Source organism: Oncorhynchus keta, chromosome 14 (assembly GCF_023373465.1).
Source record: "Oncorhynchus keta strain PuntledgeMale-10-30-2019 chromosome 14, Oket_V2, whole genome shotgun sequence".
In the NCBI taxonomy this organism is placed as follows: Eukaryota; Metazoa; Chordata; class Actinopteri; order Salmoniformes; family Salmonidae; genus Oncorhynchus; species Oncorhynchus keta.
Genome location: NC_068434.1, coordinates 74,226,519 through 74,243,988, shown reverse-complemented (window position 1 = coordinate 74,243,988; position 17,470 = coordinate 74,226,519). Strand labels below are relative to the sequence as shown.

Sequence of the window (17,470 nt, the reverse complement as noted above, 5' to 3'; positions counted from 1 at the left end):
AGAGAGAGAGAGAGAGAGAGAGAGAGAGAGAGAGAGAGAGAGAGAGAGAGAAAGAGAGAGAGAGAGAGAGAGAGAGAGAGAGAGAGAGAGAGAGAGAGAGAGAGAGAGAGAGAGAGAGAGAGAGAGAGAGAGAGAGAGAGAGAGAGAGAGAGAGAGAGAGAGAGAGAGAGAGAGAGAGAGAGAGAGAGAGGATGAGCGGGGTTGAAACAGAATCAAGTGAGATGGAGAGAGGAGACATGAGAGGAGACATCAGAGGATGTGGGAGAGAGTGGGGAGAATGGGGAGAGGGTGGGGTAGAAGAGGTGGAGTGTATCATGGATGTCTCCCCGCTAGGAACGGCGTAATGCTGCAGCCTTGTGAAGGATCTGTCCTCCGCCCTCAGTCCCACTGTCGTTATGTCTGTCACAGTCCAACACACACAATGGCCGCCAACACCACTCCTATCTCCCTTCTAATCCCCTTCCCATCCTCTATCCAACTCTTTTTTCCCCTCCTCCCTCCCATCCTCCTGCTTCCTCCCTCTCCCCTTCTCTGCTCCTCCCCTCCACCCTCTCCTCCGTCCCTCCTCCTTCCTGCCATAATCGACCCATGAGACCTGTTTCTGACGTCTTCATCTTCCCTCACCCATATGCTGGGCTGATATACTGCACCTCTACACAGGGCTGCATCTATCAACTACCATGAGCTAAATATCACTGTATGTATCTAATTGTGTCTACCTCTGTGTACTTCCTCATAAACACAATTCTGTAGCTGTCCAATGTATTTACTTAATTGTTATTTTTATTTGCCATCAACTGCGTACCGAAGTGACACAGCTCCCATGTCAGGTAACTGATTCGGGGTTTTATCTTCATACAGAGGTGATGTCACTACTGTAAGTTGCCCGTTTTATGCACATTGTAGCATGCAAGGTTGAATTTTATCCAGTCATTCATGTCCTATGAGTTTAAGGAAATGTGCTGGGTCGTTCCACAAACTCGGTGCCTTTTGAGAAGTGTAACTTGGTTAAAAACAACAACATTTGATTTCACCTTATTTTAACATTGTCAAAATGAGAACATGTTCAACTTAATAAAAACACGTTTTCCCATCTCAAGAGGGATGAAATAAAAGAATGACTACTAGTAAGTGCCTATTAGGTGCCAAATCAAGTAACAGGGTTCACGATTTTTTCTTAAATCAGCAATAAATCCCCTTGTGACAGGGGGAATGGAAGTTCGTTGTGAGGAGCAGGGAGGGGCAATGAAATGCAAACTGTCTATCTATGGGTAACACGGCTGACGTGTTATGCTCGACTGGCTCAGTATTCCACCAAAAAACACCAGAAAATGACCAAAAAGAGTAGAACCTGCTCACCCGCCTCTATGATTTGACTTTTAGATGTTCAATGTCTCTATTGAAAACAATATTTAAAACCGGAATAGTTTCACCATATTAAAACAAGAGTTCAGTTCACGTAACAGGGTTGACCTTAAAATGAGGGACAGACGTAAATGAATCACTAATCACATTAAATAAATAATCTTCTTCAGAAATGACTGTCAAGGCAAAGAAATACAGTGCATTCAGAAAGTATTCAGACCCCTTGACTTTTTTCACATTTTGTTACATTACAGCCTTATTCTAAAATGGATTTAAAACAAATCCCCCTCATCAATCTACACACAATACCCCATAATGACAAAATAAGTATTCAGACCCTTTACTCAGTACTTTGTTGAAGCACCTTGAATCTTCTTGTGTATTTTATTTATTTATTATAGATTTTTTAACCTTTATTTAACTAGGCATGTCAGTTGAGAACAAATTCTTATTTTCAATGACACCTAGGAACAGTGGGTTAACTGCCTTGTTCAGGGGCAGAACAACAGATTTTGACCTTGTCAGCTCGGGGAGTTGATCTTGCAACCTTTCGGTTAGTAGTCCAACGCTCTCTCATTCTTCTCTGCAGATTCTCTCAATCTCTGTCAGGTTGGATGGGGAGCATTGCTGCACAGCATTATTCAGGTCTCCCCAGAGATGTTTGATCGGGTCTGGACTCTGCCTTGGCCACTAATGGATATTCAGAGACTTGTCCCGAAGCCACTCCTGCGTTGTCTTGGCTGTGTGCTTAGGGTTGTTGTCCTGTTGGAAGGTGAACCTTTCGACCCCAGTTTGAGGTCACGAGCGCTCTGGAGCAGGTTTTCATCAAGGATCTCTGTACATTGCTCCGTTCATCATTTCCTTGATCCTGACTAGCCTCCCAGACTCTCCAGCTGAAAAACATCCCAACAGCATGATGCTGCCACCACCATGCTTCATTGTAGGGATGGTGCCAGGTTTCCTCCAGATGTGATGGTTGGCATTCAGGCCAAAGAGTTCAATCTTGGTTTCATCAAACCAGAGAATCTTGTTTGTCATGGTCCTTTAGGTGCCTTTTGGCAAACTCCAAGTGGGGTGTCATGTGCCTTTTCCTGAGGAGTGGCTTCCGTCTGGCCACTCTACCATAAAGGCCTGATTGGTGGAGTGCTGCAGAGATGGTTGTCCTTCTGGAAGGTTCTCCCATCTCCAAAGAGGAACTCTGGACCTCTGTCAGAGTGACTATCGGCTTCTTGGTCACCTCCCTGACCAAGGCCCTTCTCCCCTGATTGCTCAGTTTGGCCAGGCGGCCAGCTCTAGGAAGAATCTTGATGGTTCCAAACTTATACCTTTTAATAATGATGGAGGCCACTGTGTTCTTGGGGACCTTCAATGCTGTTGTGGTACCCTTTCCCAGATCTGTGCCTCGACACAATCCTGTCTCGGAGACCTCATGGCTTGGTTTTTGCTCTGACATGCACTGTCAACTATGGGACCTTATATAGACAGGTGTGTGCCTTTCCAAATCATGTCCAATTTATCACAGGTGGACTACAATCAAGTTGTAGAAACGTCTCAAGGATGATCAATGGAAACCAGATGCACCTGAGCTCAATTTCAAGTCTCATAGCAAAGGGTCTGAATACTTATATAAACGAGGTATTTAATTTTTTTTTTACACATTTGCAAAAATAAAAATAAAACTGTTTTGCTTTTCCATTATGGGGTATTGTGTGTAGATTGATGAGGAAAATGTTTTATTTAGTTCAGTTTTAGAACAAGGCTGTAACGTAACAAAATGTGGAAAACGTCAAGCGATCTGAATGCTTTACGAATGAACTGTAACTAAGGCTTTACAATGATCGTTAAAATTGGAGACATTTTGGGATTAAGTGAGTTAAAATCTTCCAACAAATGACGAAGAGACATGTCAAAATAAAAATACATAAAATTATATAAGATTTATTGAATTCTACATAATTCAATATAACCAGCTTTTAAGATGTAATATTGGTGCACAATGTCTACTTAAAATACTGTATCAAAGATACGCAAAAAGCACTCTTTCCGTGGAATGACCCTGCTATGTATAAATAGACTCAGACAGAGAGAGAGAAAAAGGACAGCATAGAGAGAGAGAGAAGGAAGATGATGCTGAAGATAACACAGAGACAAGGACTAGGAAGGGGAAACAGTAGAGGTATAAATAGAAAAACAAAAAGGACAGCGATGTACTGACAAGGACATTGCGATAAAGTGGCAAAGGGACAAACGCATAAAAGCCCTTATCAGAGTCCAAACGTGTAAGCGTCCTTTCTAGAATATTGGACCGTTGGCTTTCATACTAGCAACCATTGGTTTTCAAACAAGCAACCAATGGTTTTCATACTAGCAACCACTGGTTTTCATACTAGCAACCACTGGTTTTCATACTAGCAATTTCTCCAACTGTCACCACATTCAAATGAGTAAAGGACATGTACACGGAGCCGCGTTGGTTGGGAATTTGGGGGAGGTGTGCGGTTGGGCTGTGCTTCTCCCGTGGACGGTGGTCTCAGAGCTGCATAGCTATGTCACAATGGGATGCTGGACTATCCTGTCTCTCAGCATCTGTGGACTCTGAATTACGGTTATGAAACACTGGTAAAGAGGGAGACATGGTTATTGCAAAGACAGACATAAAGAGTGTGAGGGTCAATAGAGAAATAGAAAGGGCGAGGACAAGAGAAATGGACAGTGAGGGTTGAGTAGTTTTACTGTGTGTGTGTCTGTGTATTTGACAGGGTATGATATGATTAATCTTTGAAGACCAGACTGAAAGTCTTCTATCTACACAGGGTGTGACAGACTGGTAATATATCATAGATGTGCAGCAATACAAATATGCGTAATACCAGTTACTAATATTACATCTTATTTTCATGCTTTATGCATGCTTCTACAATCTCCATTTCACTTCAGAACCGTTCTATCACTCAGCTGAATTAAGTCCTCGGCATATTTTACCCACCTATGTGCTGTCCTCACTCCACAAATGCTCCTAGACAGAGAGAGAGAGACAGAAAGAGAGAGAGAGGGAAAGAGGGAGAGAAAGAGACAGAGAGAGACAAAGAGAGAGAGAGAAAGAGAGAGAGAAAGGCCAAGATAGGGACAGAGAGAGAACTGAAAGAGGCGGAGAGAGAAAAGCCAAGAGAGGACAGACAGAGGGGGAGAACGATGTAGAGAGGGAGGGAGCATAAGCAGGGGAGAGTATTTCCAGATGAAACGTATGGGCAGAATCACAGTTGCTCAGGCAGCAGCCAATAGCTCAGAGTGATGTGTACATTAGCATATGAATCATTAGCATGGGACCAGGAGCCGGCGACAAGCAGGCACACGCACTGCTCTAGGCACAAAGCCATGTTTACATAACCTAATGGAGAATTCTGTTCATGTTCACCATCATGGCCACACAACATCTCCCCATACCATTCCCCTTGCACACAACCAAGAGTCCACACACAAAGTTATGGAATCAGAAGGAAACTCCAGAAAATAGAACACAACCAGAAAGCACTGCAACTTTTATCCAAGGAGTTTTTTATAGCAGAAAATAGTAATTTGGAGTTGTGCCGTCCAGCATAGAAACTAAAGTTGGCAAGAGACTGAAAATGTATTTTATGTTTTATTTACAGGCAGCAAATAGCTCATTATTAATCATAGCTAATTATCTGGGTGTGCAACTGTACCATTTTAATGGTACGGGGTACGGAGAGGGGCACTGACACAGCCTGGATTCGTACCAGGGACTGTAGTGACACCTCTTGCACTGAGATGTAGTGCCTTAGATCGCTGCCCATCTCGGGAGCCCGAAATATGAACTCAAAAGTGTGATTTTGCCATTGACTAACTGCTAGATACATAATGCAATGTGCTCATGTTCTATCCTCAGTGCCTGCCTTTTAGTGTCCTGGAATGTGTGTATTACTGTTTTGCTTATGTTAATGTAGTGAATGTAGCCTAGAGTTTATGCACACATATTTGTTGCCATACACTGAGACCAGATGTACGGGTGGGGGAGGTGAGAGAATGAAAGAATGAGAGGAGGGGAAATCATTCTTTACTTAATAGAATATGATATACTCAATGATATAGAATATGATATACTCAATGATATAGAATGGTGAAAGGATTTAATCAAAGAGACTATCTTTTCATTCTAAATGTCTGATCCATGAACAATCTTTCTGCTTTCTTCTAATAGCCAAAAGGCCGGAACAGGCAGCCAATAGCTAATTATTAATCGCAGCTAATTACCTGGGTGTCCAACTGTACCATTTTAATGGCATGGGGTACGGAGAGGGGCACGGACACAGTGCATTGTCATGGAGAGAGAGAGGGAGATATGGAGAGCAAAAGATGGAGAGAATAGATTAAAACTTTTATAGCGCTTTTCATTACAGACAGAACCTCAAAGCATGTCTTTGCATGTCTTGGTCTCTCACATGTCTCGGTCTCTCACAGTCTTCCTCCTGTGCAATATGTAACACCTACAGCCTAACACCTCTCTCTCTCACTATCCTGCACTTCTATTATGAGGATGTGGGGCATATCTGTGCAAATGTGTGGGTATACAGTTCTGGGGTGCAACCCGAGCAGGCAGCTAACCCTACCAGGCAGCTAACCTTACCAGGCAGCTAACCTTACCAGGCAGCTAACCTTACCAGGCAGCTAACCCTACCAGGCTGCTAACCTTAACAGATAGCTAACCTTACCAGGCAGCTAACCTTACCAGGCAGCTAACCTTATCAGGCAGCTAACCTTACCAGGCAGCTAACCCTACCAGGCAGCTAACCTTAACAGATAGCTAAGCTTACCAGGCAGCTAACCCTACCAGGCAGCTAACATTAACAGATAGCTAAGCTTACCAGGCAGCTAACCCTACCAGGCAGCTAACCTTACCAGGCAGCTAACCTTATCAGGCAGCTGACCTTACCAGGCAGCTAGCCTTACCAGGAAGCTAACCTTACCAGGAAGCTAACCTTACCAGGCAGCTAACCTTACCAGGCAGCTAACCCTACCAGGCTGCTAACCTTAACAGATAGCTAAGCTTACCAGGCAGCTAACCCTACCAGGTAGCTAACCTTACCAGGCAGCTAACCTTAACAGATAGCTAAGCTTACCAGGCAGCTAACCTTATCAGGCAGCTGACCTTACCAGGCAGCTAGCCTTACCAGGAAGCTAACCTTACCAGGAAGCTAACCTTACCAGGCAGCTAACCTTACCAGGCAGCTAACCCTACCAGGCTGCTAACCTTAACAGATAGCTAAGCTTACCAGGCAGCTAACCCTACCAGGTAGCTAACCTTACCAGGCAGCTAACCTTACCAGGCAGCTAACCTTATCAGGCAGCTGACCTTACCAGGCAGCTAGCCTTACCAGGAAGCTAACCTTACCAGGCAGCTAACCCTACCAGGCTGCTAACCTTAACAGATAGCTAAGCTTACCAGGCAGCTAACCCTACCAGGTAGCTAAACTTACCAGGCAGCTAACCTTACCAGGCAGCTAACCTTACCAGGCAGCTAACCCTACCAGGTAGCTAACCTTACCAGGCAGCTAACCCTACCAGGCAGCTAACCTTACCAGGCAGCTAACCTTACCAGGCAGCTAACCCTACCAGGCTGCTAACCTTAACAGATAGCTAAGCTTACCAGGCAGCTAACCTTATCAGGCAGCTAACCTTACCAGGCAGCTAACCTTAACAGATAGCTAAGCTTACCAGGCAGCTAACCCTACCAGGCAGCTAACATTAACAGATAGCTAAGCTTACCAGGCAGCTGACCTTACCAGGCAGCTAGCCTTACCAGGAAGCTAACCTTACCAGGAAGCTAACCTTACCAGGTAGCTAACCATACCAGGCAGCTAACCTAACTCAGGATAAATCCCTACTAGCTCTGGGGAATATTGTGGGTCAATCCTGGGGTGTGTATAATGACCTGAACATGCGTGTAATGACCTCTCAGACAGGTCATAATTGCCGATGATAACTGACCAAGCTAGTCGAATTAAAGTTATACAAATAAATTAGAGTCATGGAAGAGTGGATGGAAGCCTGCTGTACTGTGTTGTTCTGGGAAGGCCAGTGTGTCCTAAAAACCAAATAATAGGATATAATGTTATAGGTAAATGTTAGTAGTCCACTCACCAGTTTGCGTTGACACCAGGTGCAGACTCCACACAGAGCTACTAGCCACACGGCACACACTGTCAGCCCCAGAGATACTAGGAACACACTGATAGATAGAGACCCTGCAGAGAGACAGAGGGGGGAGAGGGGATGGAGAGGGGGAGGGGAGAGAGAGGGGGAGAGGGGAGAGAGATCGGGAGAGGAAGAGAGAGACAGAGAGAGATAGAGATTAGGAAGAGCAATAGAGGTTACTGTTAAAATGCATGCCAATCATGAGAGGGGAAGGAGAAGGAGACAAAGGGCAAGACCGAGAGAAAATGTTGTTGAAAGAATATCTCTACATATCCCTTTGGCAATGTGTTGGTAAAATCTAATAAACAAATACAGGAAAAATACACAAATGAGGCAGATCATGATGGGAGGAGAGGGAAGTGTGGGAGGAGAGGGAAGTGTGGGAGGAGAGGGAAGTGTGGGAGGAGAGGGAAGTGTGGGAGGAGAGGGAAGTGTGAGAGGAGAGGGAAGTGTGGGAGGAGAGGGAAGTGTGGGAGGAGAGGGAAGTGTGGGAGGAGAGGGAAGTGTGAGAGGAGAGGGAAGTGTGAGAGGAGAGGGAAGTGTGGGAGGAGAGGGAAGTGTGGGAGGAGAGGGAAGTGTGGGAGGAGAGGGAAGTGTGGGAGGAGAGGGAAGTGTGGGAGGAGAGGGAAGTGTGGGAGGAGAGGGAAGTGTGGGAGGAGAGGGAAGTGTGGGAGGAGAGGGAAGTGTGGGAGGAGAGGGAAGTGTGAGCCTGTAATGAGCTTATTTAATATGCTCTCTCCCACTCCATCATCACAAACCTGCAGACAGAGCAATCTATCAAGAGAAAAAGGGAAAGAGACAGGGAAAGAGGGCAAGTGTACCGGCATAAATATCATGTCTACTTTCCCCATCTGTGTCAGTATCTACAGCTGGTGAATGAATACAGAGTCGGTGAAACAAAGGAAAAGAAAAACAATGGTCATTAAGAGGGTTCAATTACAAGTCTTGTAATCTGCAGCTTCCTTCCTCTTTGGTGTCTCATTGTACATGATCAGTACTGCAGCTTTTCCTCTTGTCTTTTGTTCATCTTTCAAGAAGTCAAGACCAAGCTTGACAGATAAAAGCTCTTTCGCTCACACATTTCTGATAAAAATCACTACATCACTGCCTCTTGAATGCTATTCATCTAGCCCACCTCCTCTGCCAAGACAATTCAAAAGGCAAAGACGTGTTGGCAAACAACATTGTGCATAAACAATGGACTTCAATTCCACCTCATCCTCCCATTCTTTCTGTTACATTCTCCCCTCTGCCTACACAATTCCTCAATTTCACATCCCTTCCTCTCTCCATCTCTCGCTCCATTCCTCTCTCCATCCCTCCCTATAAAACTCCAGGTCTTGTAAGTTGTTCATGGCAGAGAACAGAAGGAGTAGCTTGGTAAAAACATCCACATATCACTCTTCCCTCACACTTTCATTTCCTGTCATCCTTCCTCTATTTCCACGAGGCCTCCTACCTTTCTCCATTCTTTCTTGCTCTCCTTTTGCTCAGTATGTTGTTCAAATTATTTTCCTACTATCTATTGTGAGGAAAATAATACAGCGAGTAGCCTTTGTAGAACACATCCATCAAAGGAAGCAATCAGTTGACATTATGTTTTCAACAGAACCTGAGCAATGACAATAATACTGTAACTATCCATTACTGGTCATCTCACTCAGAAAGCAATTCAACATGTCATAATGCTGCTGATAAGTGGCCATAATGGCAGGTGTTTCATGGAGCTCTTTCATCTTTTCAGTATTTTTTAAAGGGATGAAATGGATGACCCTGAGGCCTACCATATACAGTATGCTGCTGTAATGTAAAAAAAAAAAAAGTAAAAACAGCTATAGGATCTGTGTATAGAAGGCATTTTTAATTGCAGAGAGTTTTTTTCCTCTTCTCTTACCTTCGTCATAGCTGTGGATTAGACTACAGTGTATACGTTTCAGTGAAAAACAGTTCCTAGCCTATTTAGTCCACTGTTAAGCTACATAATGGCTGAAGGGTCATTGTTTGGTTTAAAGTAGGCTAACTTATGAAGGAAGACCAATGTTGCCAGTTGGTGTGACTGAATAAACAAACAATCTATTAGCACCGAACAGCCAATGGAGGTTAAAAAAACAGCAGTGATTCAGCCCACTGGACAGCGACAGAATCGGAATTCACCCGAATAGTGTGGACAGCAACAGAATCGGAATTCACCCGAATAGTGTGGACAGCAACAGAATCGGAATTCACCCGAATAGTGTGGACAGTGACAGAATCGGAATTCACCCGAATAGTGTGGACAGCAACAGAATCGGAATTCACCCGAATAGTGTGGACAGTGACAGAATCGGAATTCACCCGAACAGTGTGGACAGCAACAGAATCGGAATTCACCCGAACAGTGTGGACAGCAACAGAATCGGAATTCACCCGAACAGTGTGGACAGCAACAGAATCGGAATTCACCCGGGCACCGTTTTTCACAGTTGTAGCGGAGCCACCAGCCCCCATTATGACCATCCCTGAAGGTAAATGGGGAATAGCCTATAGGCTTAGACCAGGAAGAAATAACACACTAACATGATTTAACAGTAAATGGTTAATGACCTGGCCTGGCACAGGGGAGCTGTTAAGTACAGCATACATAATAACCAGGAGGAGAAATAAGCCGAGGTAGCTAGCTTCCTGACTCTGTAAGGTTGCTGTAAGGTTGCTACACAGCACAATTACTACCGTGGGCTGGCCCACCCTAATATTGAAACTCATCTTGATCTCCCAGAGGCACATCCATTAGATGCTTCTGATAGGGCAGAGAATTGCATCCTGGTCATTAGCTCGGTGAGTTCCTTTAATGATTAAACAGCAGCTTTAATATGTCTACCAGCCCAGCCATGCTGCTGTAAAAGAACCTGGGATACAGATAGATGGATACAGCTGGGCTGCATGGAGCTGAGGAAACAGGGTGGAAAATAGCAACGAGCCTAACAGAAGGTGGTGGTAGTGTAAACAAGGGGTTGAATCAGACTGTTGTATTACAGCTGTGGTGTGTATGGTTGTTGGGCAGGGATGGGTGCGGCAGGTAGGGATGTTTTCAAGAGGACTGGGACAGCTCCCCTAATATTTGTATGGTCCAAATAGTTTACATGGAGACTATGAATCAATAAAGACTAATGAGTTCTGCCCCAGTAAGGTGATTTATTACAGAGAACAACACAAAGACAGCTCTGGCAAAAACAATATGGTCACACGGATGGCCCTTCTCACTGACTCTCTCCCCAGGAGTGGCCCCATGCAGCGCTGTGCTGGGTGTCACACAGAGAGCCTCCTGTGGCTAATTCCAGCGCCAGACATTCACAGCACATGCAAGCACGCACATGCAAGCACGCACACGCAGCACACACACACAGCACACACACAGCACACACACGCAACACACACACACACACACACACACACACACACACAGCACACACACAGCACAAGCTCTTATTGTCTCATGTCATCACTGCCCTCTTGAAAGTTCATTTTTATTGCACACATACTGGATGAGCTTTGGCGTTTCCATAAAACTACAAACTACAAAATTACAAACAATAAAGCGAGTGTTCCTCTCGGTTGTGATATTTCTCTCTCATCTTCCCACTCTGAGCCCCTGTCGGTGCACCACTATTTTCCCTCATCAAGTAATTACATGATTTTCTACTGACATGACTAAAACTACTCATCAGAAAGAATAGCCTCCATAACAATCCATCCCACTCTCTCTGGGTTTTAACACCCTATTAACCCCCACATGCAGCCATCCTCTCCACTGGTTTACTAGTATCTAAGGATTGTACGGATAGATAAAAAGATGACCAAATTACACTGCAATTCACGTCTGCTTTGTGACGGGTAGTGTACCACATGCATGCATATTCAAAATGTCATTAAGCAATGAATAAGACTCAAATAATCGCTGAGGAATACTGAGAGCACTGTTAGACTGTCTACACACTGATTTCTCTCTGCAATGCTCAAAACTATTGTTTTCCTCAGTCAGACTGCCAACAGATCCAGATTACCAGTATTATAAATATAGGGAATGTCTCATACTGTTAAACACACATTTAATAAATACTGCCAGTGGTTCAAGCTCATCAATAAAAACACAAGCAAAATGGCCAACCAGTCAATAACAGTCTCTACCTGAAAGTCCCAGGTATACCTGCATCTACACCTGGCTACTCTCATCCTTCTCACTCTGAACTAAAGGTTGCTGCTGTCTGTCTTCCCCAGGCACCTCTCTCTCCACCTCGCCAGACAGATGAAGAGGATCCATCATAATGAGGTCACTGACCCACTTCTAAAACACACACACATAACGGCATCATCATTTCATCAGCATAATCACTAAGTCATCTGCTGTAACTACGAGTGATGGGGGGGAATCGATCCAGTTACATATGGCAATATCCTTTTTGGACAATGTCATATTGATATAAACTTACATTTTTGGGGGTAGTGTTAGCTAGTGCTAGTCAGCTGTACCGGCGCAAAAACGCTGGTATTTTTCATCTTATAGTTGGTTCTCCATCTTTGTTTTAAACAGTGAGCCAACATTTTTTCAGCTCTTTTATTTCCCTGACTGATCAAAAGCAACACTTGTTTTCTCCTGCTCTCTCTTGCCTCTCTGCAGCAAACATATAGTGAGCAATATGTTTGGAACATCAAATAGCAATACAATCACAGTATCGAATAGCAATAACTACATTGTATACTGTAGAATCGTGAGAATCGCAGTACATAGTAACTACCAATGTATTTTATCCTCCATGTCAATTGTGAGAGCATCGATTGGAGGGATAAAATTCATATTTACAAATGACTCAGTATGATTCACTAGATGACCTGTTTCAGTACACCGCGGAGAGGACCCAGAGTTATTTATAGCTGCTTTAAGTGAGATTCCTGTGCGCTGTCAGAAGAGCCCCCTCCCTTCTTCCCTCTCTACCTCCCTCCTGTCATCCCTCTCTCTCTCTCCTCTCCTTCACCTGCTGTGCTAATCTGCTTGTGTTCTGCTCACTCAGCCCCTGGTGTTTGTGCCCAAGCTGACACAGAATCAGGGCTATTAGTCACAGGGGACCAGCAGAGGAGCATGTCTATCTGGCCCAGGGGGCGGGGGATCGGGGAAGGCAGAGCAGAGTGGAGCCTCACCTGGGGAGCGGAACCCTTGACCCTGCCACCCGCCACTAGGACCAACCATCAGCAGACAAAAAAAATAGCTGACACCTTGGCTGTTCTCGTTATACAGGACCAGCACCTGAGATCCATTCCTGTAACAGTATATTGCCACTAGATCTCATGTTAGATGGGTTACAGGGTGAGCCAGCATCACTGGAACTATGCTGCTTTCTACACAGTCACCCTACACCAATGCGTTCATCTATTTACTCAGTAGCCCCCGAGCAGGTGAAAAACTATCCCTCAACGACGAGGCAACATTGCCTATCATCCGGAGCCCTGGCAGTCCCAACAAAAAACTCTTAAACCTAATTTATTTGATTGGCAGGTGTGTTTATCCAGCCAAAACATCCAAGCAGTTCACAGGCAGGACCCATCAAAGGCCATTTCTCATAGCCATGCCTTCACTGAGGAGGATCCAAAGGTTTGTTTTGAGCGACAAGGCCATCTATGAGTGTGTGCAGTTGAGTCATCATAACTCAGGGACAGAGGTGAAGAGACTGCAGGTGAGAGAGGGGGAGTGGAGGTCAGAGAAGCCAGGGTAAGAGACAGAGGGATTCTGAGAGGAGGAGAGAAGGAGCAGCTGCATTAAAACATGAGCTTTCTGTAGGGTTACAGGTGTCACGGGTCAACTGAGGGAGAGGAGTGGAAGGTCAAAGACAAGAAAGGATCATGAGTGTTGAATTGCTTTAAAGAGCGACTGCCCCTAAAAAGCAACTTCTTGTTTTAAAAACAGCCTATGTGACATCGATATGAGTCAGAAAGATGTATTCTAGTGTCAAAATGTACTACAAAGTGTCAATAGGATACATCTGGTCATAAAGTCAGTCTTGTCCAAAACTGAGATTTGTGAGATGACAGGAAAAAATGTTATGTTACAGAAAGAAGAGTACTGTAACAGTTTTCCTTCGGTTGGGTTTATTTCAATCCTGTCCACATACCCACAGCTGGCAGCTGGCAGCACCAAGTAATCATCAATTTGGAGCACAGTGACCGAATCGTAATGACCATGGTCAATTTTGTTTGACATTTGATATCCCTATGAGACTAGTTAGGGACCATCAGTCAATCACACAATTTACATGGGGCAATATTTAAAAAACATCAATAACTTCAAATATCAATAGACTTAAAAACCTCAAACCAACTATAAATTGTGGAAATTCATGTACAAATATTGAAAGCATTTAATGAGACAACTAAAAGATGTGCAACATGAAAATATTGGGTAATTCATTGACGGTCCCTAACTATCCCCAAAGATAGCAACGTTGGTTTGACATTGGTTACTTCAAGATACAAGACCTGGTTAGAGTGTTAAGTTATCTAGAAGGGTAAATGACTAACTGTTTTGACAGAAACAATGTGCAAACGCTTGCCATGTGCGAACACACAAGAGACACCCACATTAAACCACCCCTCCACCCCAACACAACTCTCGTTTAGCTTCAGTCATGGCCAATGCATTTCTTAATGACCAAGCCAAAAAACAATGCTAAATCAGGAAGAAAGAAAATAACACCTAAGTAAGGAGGAAGAAAATATTTAGGGGTGGTGAGGAGAGAGAGAGAGAGAGAGAGAGAGGGGTAGAGGTTGGGTTGAGAAGGGGGAGAGGGCTTATACATTCTGAATGTAAAGTTGAGTTTCCCCCCAAATAAAACAAAAACATTTCTGAAAGTCCACTGCTAAAGATCTCAGAGGTGCTGCTGTCTAAAGTGCAGGTAGAGCCAAGGAACAGTTGGATTGCAAGTTGTGGAGGCGAAAGAAGCACACACCTGTTGAGGCGAGGTGCTGGCTAGCAGAGTAGAACACTTGAAAAATAAAAGGAGAGGCCTCACTCTAGGAGCACAGATGCAAAAATGTAATAACCAATGTTTCGACAGACAAGCTGTCTTTATTAGGGTATAATGACACGCGGATTGCAAGTTGCAACAAAGAGAAATGCGCATAAAAATCCACACAGAACATCCACAACACCTCCAGGAGAGTATCCTACTACCAACAGAATGTACAGCTGAGTGAGCTATACAGAGCTACACTACATGACCAAAATTATATAGACACCTGCTCTTCGAACATATCATTCCAAAGTCATGGGCATTAATATGGAGTAGGTCCCCCCTTTGCTGCTATAACAGCATCCACTCTTCTGGGAAGGCTTGTTGGAACATTGCTGCAGGGACTTGCTTCCAATCAGCCACAAGAGTATTAGTGAAGTCGGGCACTGATGTTAGGAGATTGGGCCTGGCTTGGAGTCGGCGTTCCAATTAATTCCAAAGGTGTTCCATAGGGTTGAGGTCAGGGCTCTGGGCAGGCCAGTCATGTTTATCCACACCAATCTCGACAAAACATTTCTGTATGGACCTCGCTTTGTGCACGGAGACATTGTCATGCTGAAACAGGAAAGGGCCTTCCCCAAACTGTTGCCACAAAATTGGAAGGACAGAATAATCTAGAATGTCAATGTATGCTGTAGCGTTAAGATTTCAATTCACTGGAACTAAGGGGCCTAGCCTGGACCATGAAAATCAGCCCCAGATCATTATTCCTCCTCCACCAAACATTACAATTGGCACTATACATTGGGGCAGGTAGCTTTCTCCTGGCATCCGCCAAACCCAGATTTGTCCGTTGGACTGCCAGATGGTGAAGCATGATTCATCACTCCAGAGAACGCATTTCCACTGCTCCAGAGTCCAATGGTGGAGAGCTTTACACCACTCCAGCCGACACTTGACATTTCGCATGGTGATCTTAGGCTTGTGTGTGGCTGCTTGGCCATAGAAACCCATTTCATGAAGCTCCCGATGAACAGTTATTGTGCGGACGTTGCTTCCAGAGGCAGTTTGGAACTCAGTAGTGAGTGGTACAACCGAGGACAGATGATTTTAATGTGCTACGCGCTTCAGAACTCGGCGCTCCCATTCTGTGAGCTTGTGTGGCCTACCACTGCGTAGCTGAGCCGTTGTTGCTCCTAGACGTTTCCACTTCACAATAACAGCACTTACAGTTGACCGAGACAACTCTAGCATGGTAAAAATTTGACGAACTGACTTGCTGGAAAGGTGGCACCCTATGACGTTGCCATGCTGAAAGTTACTGAGCTCTTCAGTAAGGCCATTCTACTGCCAAAGATTGTCTATGGAAATTGCATGGCTGTGTGCTAAATTTTATACACCTGTCGGCAACAGGTGTGGCTGAAATAGCCAAATCCACTGATTTGAAGGGGTGTCCACATACAGTATATATACAAAAGTATCTTCAACACATAAATTCACTTAGATCTCGCTTACTATATCTACACAATCAGTAACCATCATAGTAACCGTGGTCCCCTTACAGTCAATGCCAAAAGAAACCCAAAAAATATTATTTCAATGTTCTGCATGTGACACCATTACTGCGATATTACCATCCTCCCATCAGCTCTTCCCTTCCCTTTCCTTCTCCTGTCTAATCTAGCTGCTGTCTCTCTCTCTAACACAGATGGGGCGAGTAGGGATGGTGAAGCGGAGTTGGAGAGGGAGATAGGGATAAACATTAATCCCTTAACCCTTAATAAACTACTGACAATCCTGTTTACACCAGAACAGAACACAGACCTACACATACACAGACCCATTACATGACACATACATGCTCTGTGCATCCCAACTTCCCCCAGACCCATTATGGAGGAGCATGCTCACACATACATTATGCACATTATGCACACCCTCTGAACCACATCACATGCACATCAAAGGAGAGGAGATGAGAGCATAGGGAGGAGAAGAGAGGAGATGATTGGAGACGAGAGAGGGATTATGGGAATAGAGTCCTGCTACTGCTCAATAGGAGGGTCCCCAGAGGGGGCAGAGGTGTCTGGGTGCATTAGGCAGGACTCTGTGACAGGGCTGTGCGAAGGGTGCCAGCCAGTCTCATGGTGAATCAGTCACACTCGCACACACAGATCACGTAATCTGTGCACCTGATGTGAGTGAACACATCTTCTACTACGGGGTTTGAGTCTTTCCAGCACCGCAGCACTGTTCAACTATACCTAGACACAGGACTCATTTTCTCTTGCAATGACTGTTACAGAGAAACACACACGTGTGTTTTATTTTTCGTCTGATTTCGTTTTATTTTATTTTTCCAGGTTTCCGCTTTCCCCATTTTTTCCAGATTTTTGAACTCAAAATCACACTTTTTTTAATAGAAAAACAACTCAATTGGATGTTCTAAGTCAACAACAACAGTGCTTAAACTACAACAAGAGACCACCTTTGAGTCTGGGAAATATCTGGGGACATTTAGATTTTGGGGTGTAGTTACCATTTAATTCCAGTGCACACCTAGGAATTTTGTAGCACACGTGATGGTAGAGTTTGCTAAACAAATACCCACTGGATTGATGCAAATACTCATTATATCATTCTGCCAGGTAAGCATAGGCTACTTTGTAGTTAACATTTAATTGAGAAGGTTTTTGGGAAAGATTTTCCATCTACCAGAAGAATTTTCATTAGCATCATCACTAACGGCGACACAAAGTGGTAGCTGCATGCACCATACATACACAGACAGGGGGAATTCTCGTTGCCTGGTGGCAGGAAATACAATCACTGATACATTCTGTTAATGTCTCATGATAAACAAGCATTTACAAGCATCTCGCTACACTCGCAATAACATCTGCTAACCATGTATG

At 44.4% G+C, this 17,470-nt stretch overlaps 1 protein-coding gene across 4 annotated transcripts in view; it reads right to left on the bottom strand.

Moving 5' to 3' along the window:
* LOC118394190 (synaptotagmin-7-like) overlaps positions 1–17,470 on the bottom strand; it is a 123,646-nt gene that overhangs the window by 52,870 nt on the left and 53,306 nt on the right. For all 4 annotated transcript variants that reach the window (XM_052462542.1, XM_052462541.1, XM_052462540.1 and 1 more), the window contains exon 2: positions 7,525–7,628. In XM_052462542.1, coding sequence (XP_052318502.1) covers positions 7,525–7,628 — 104 coding nt within the window. The remainder of the gene's footprint in view (positions 1–7,524; positions 7,629–17,470) is intronic.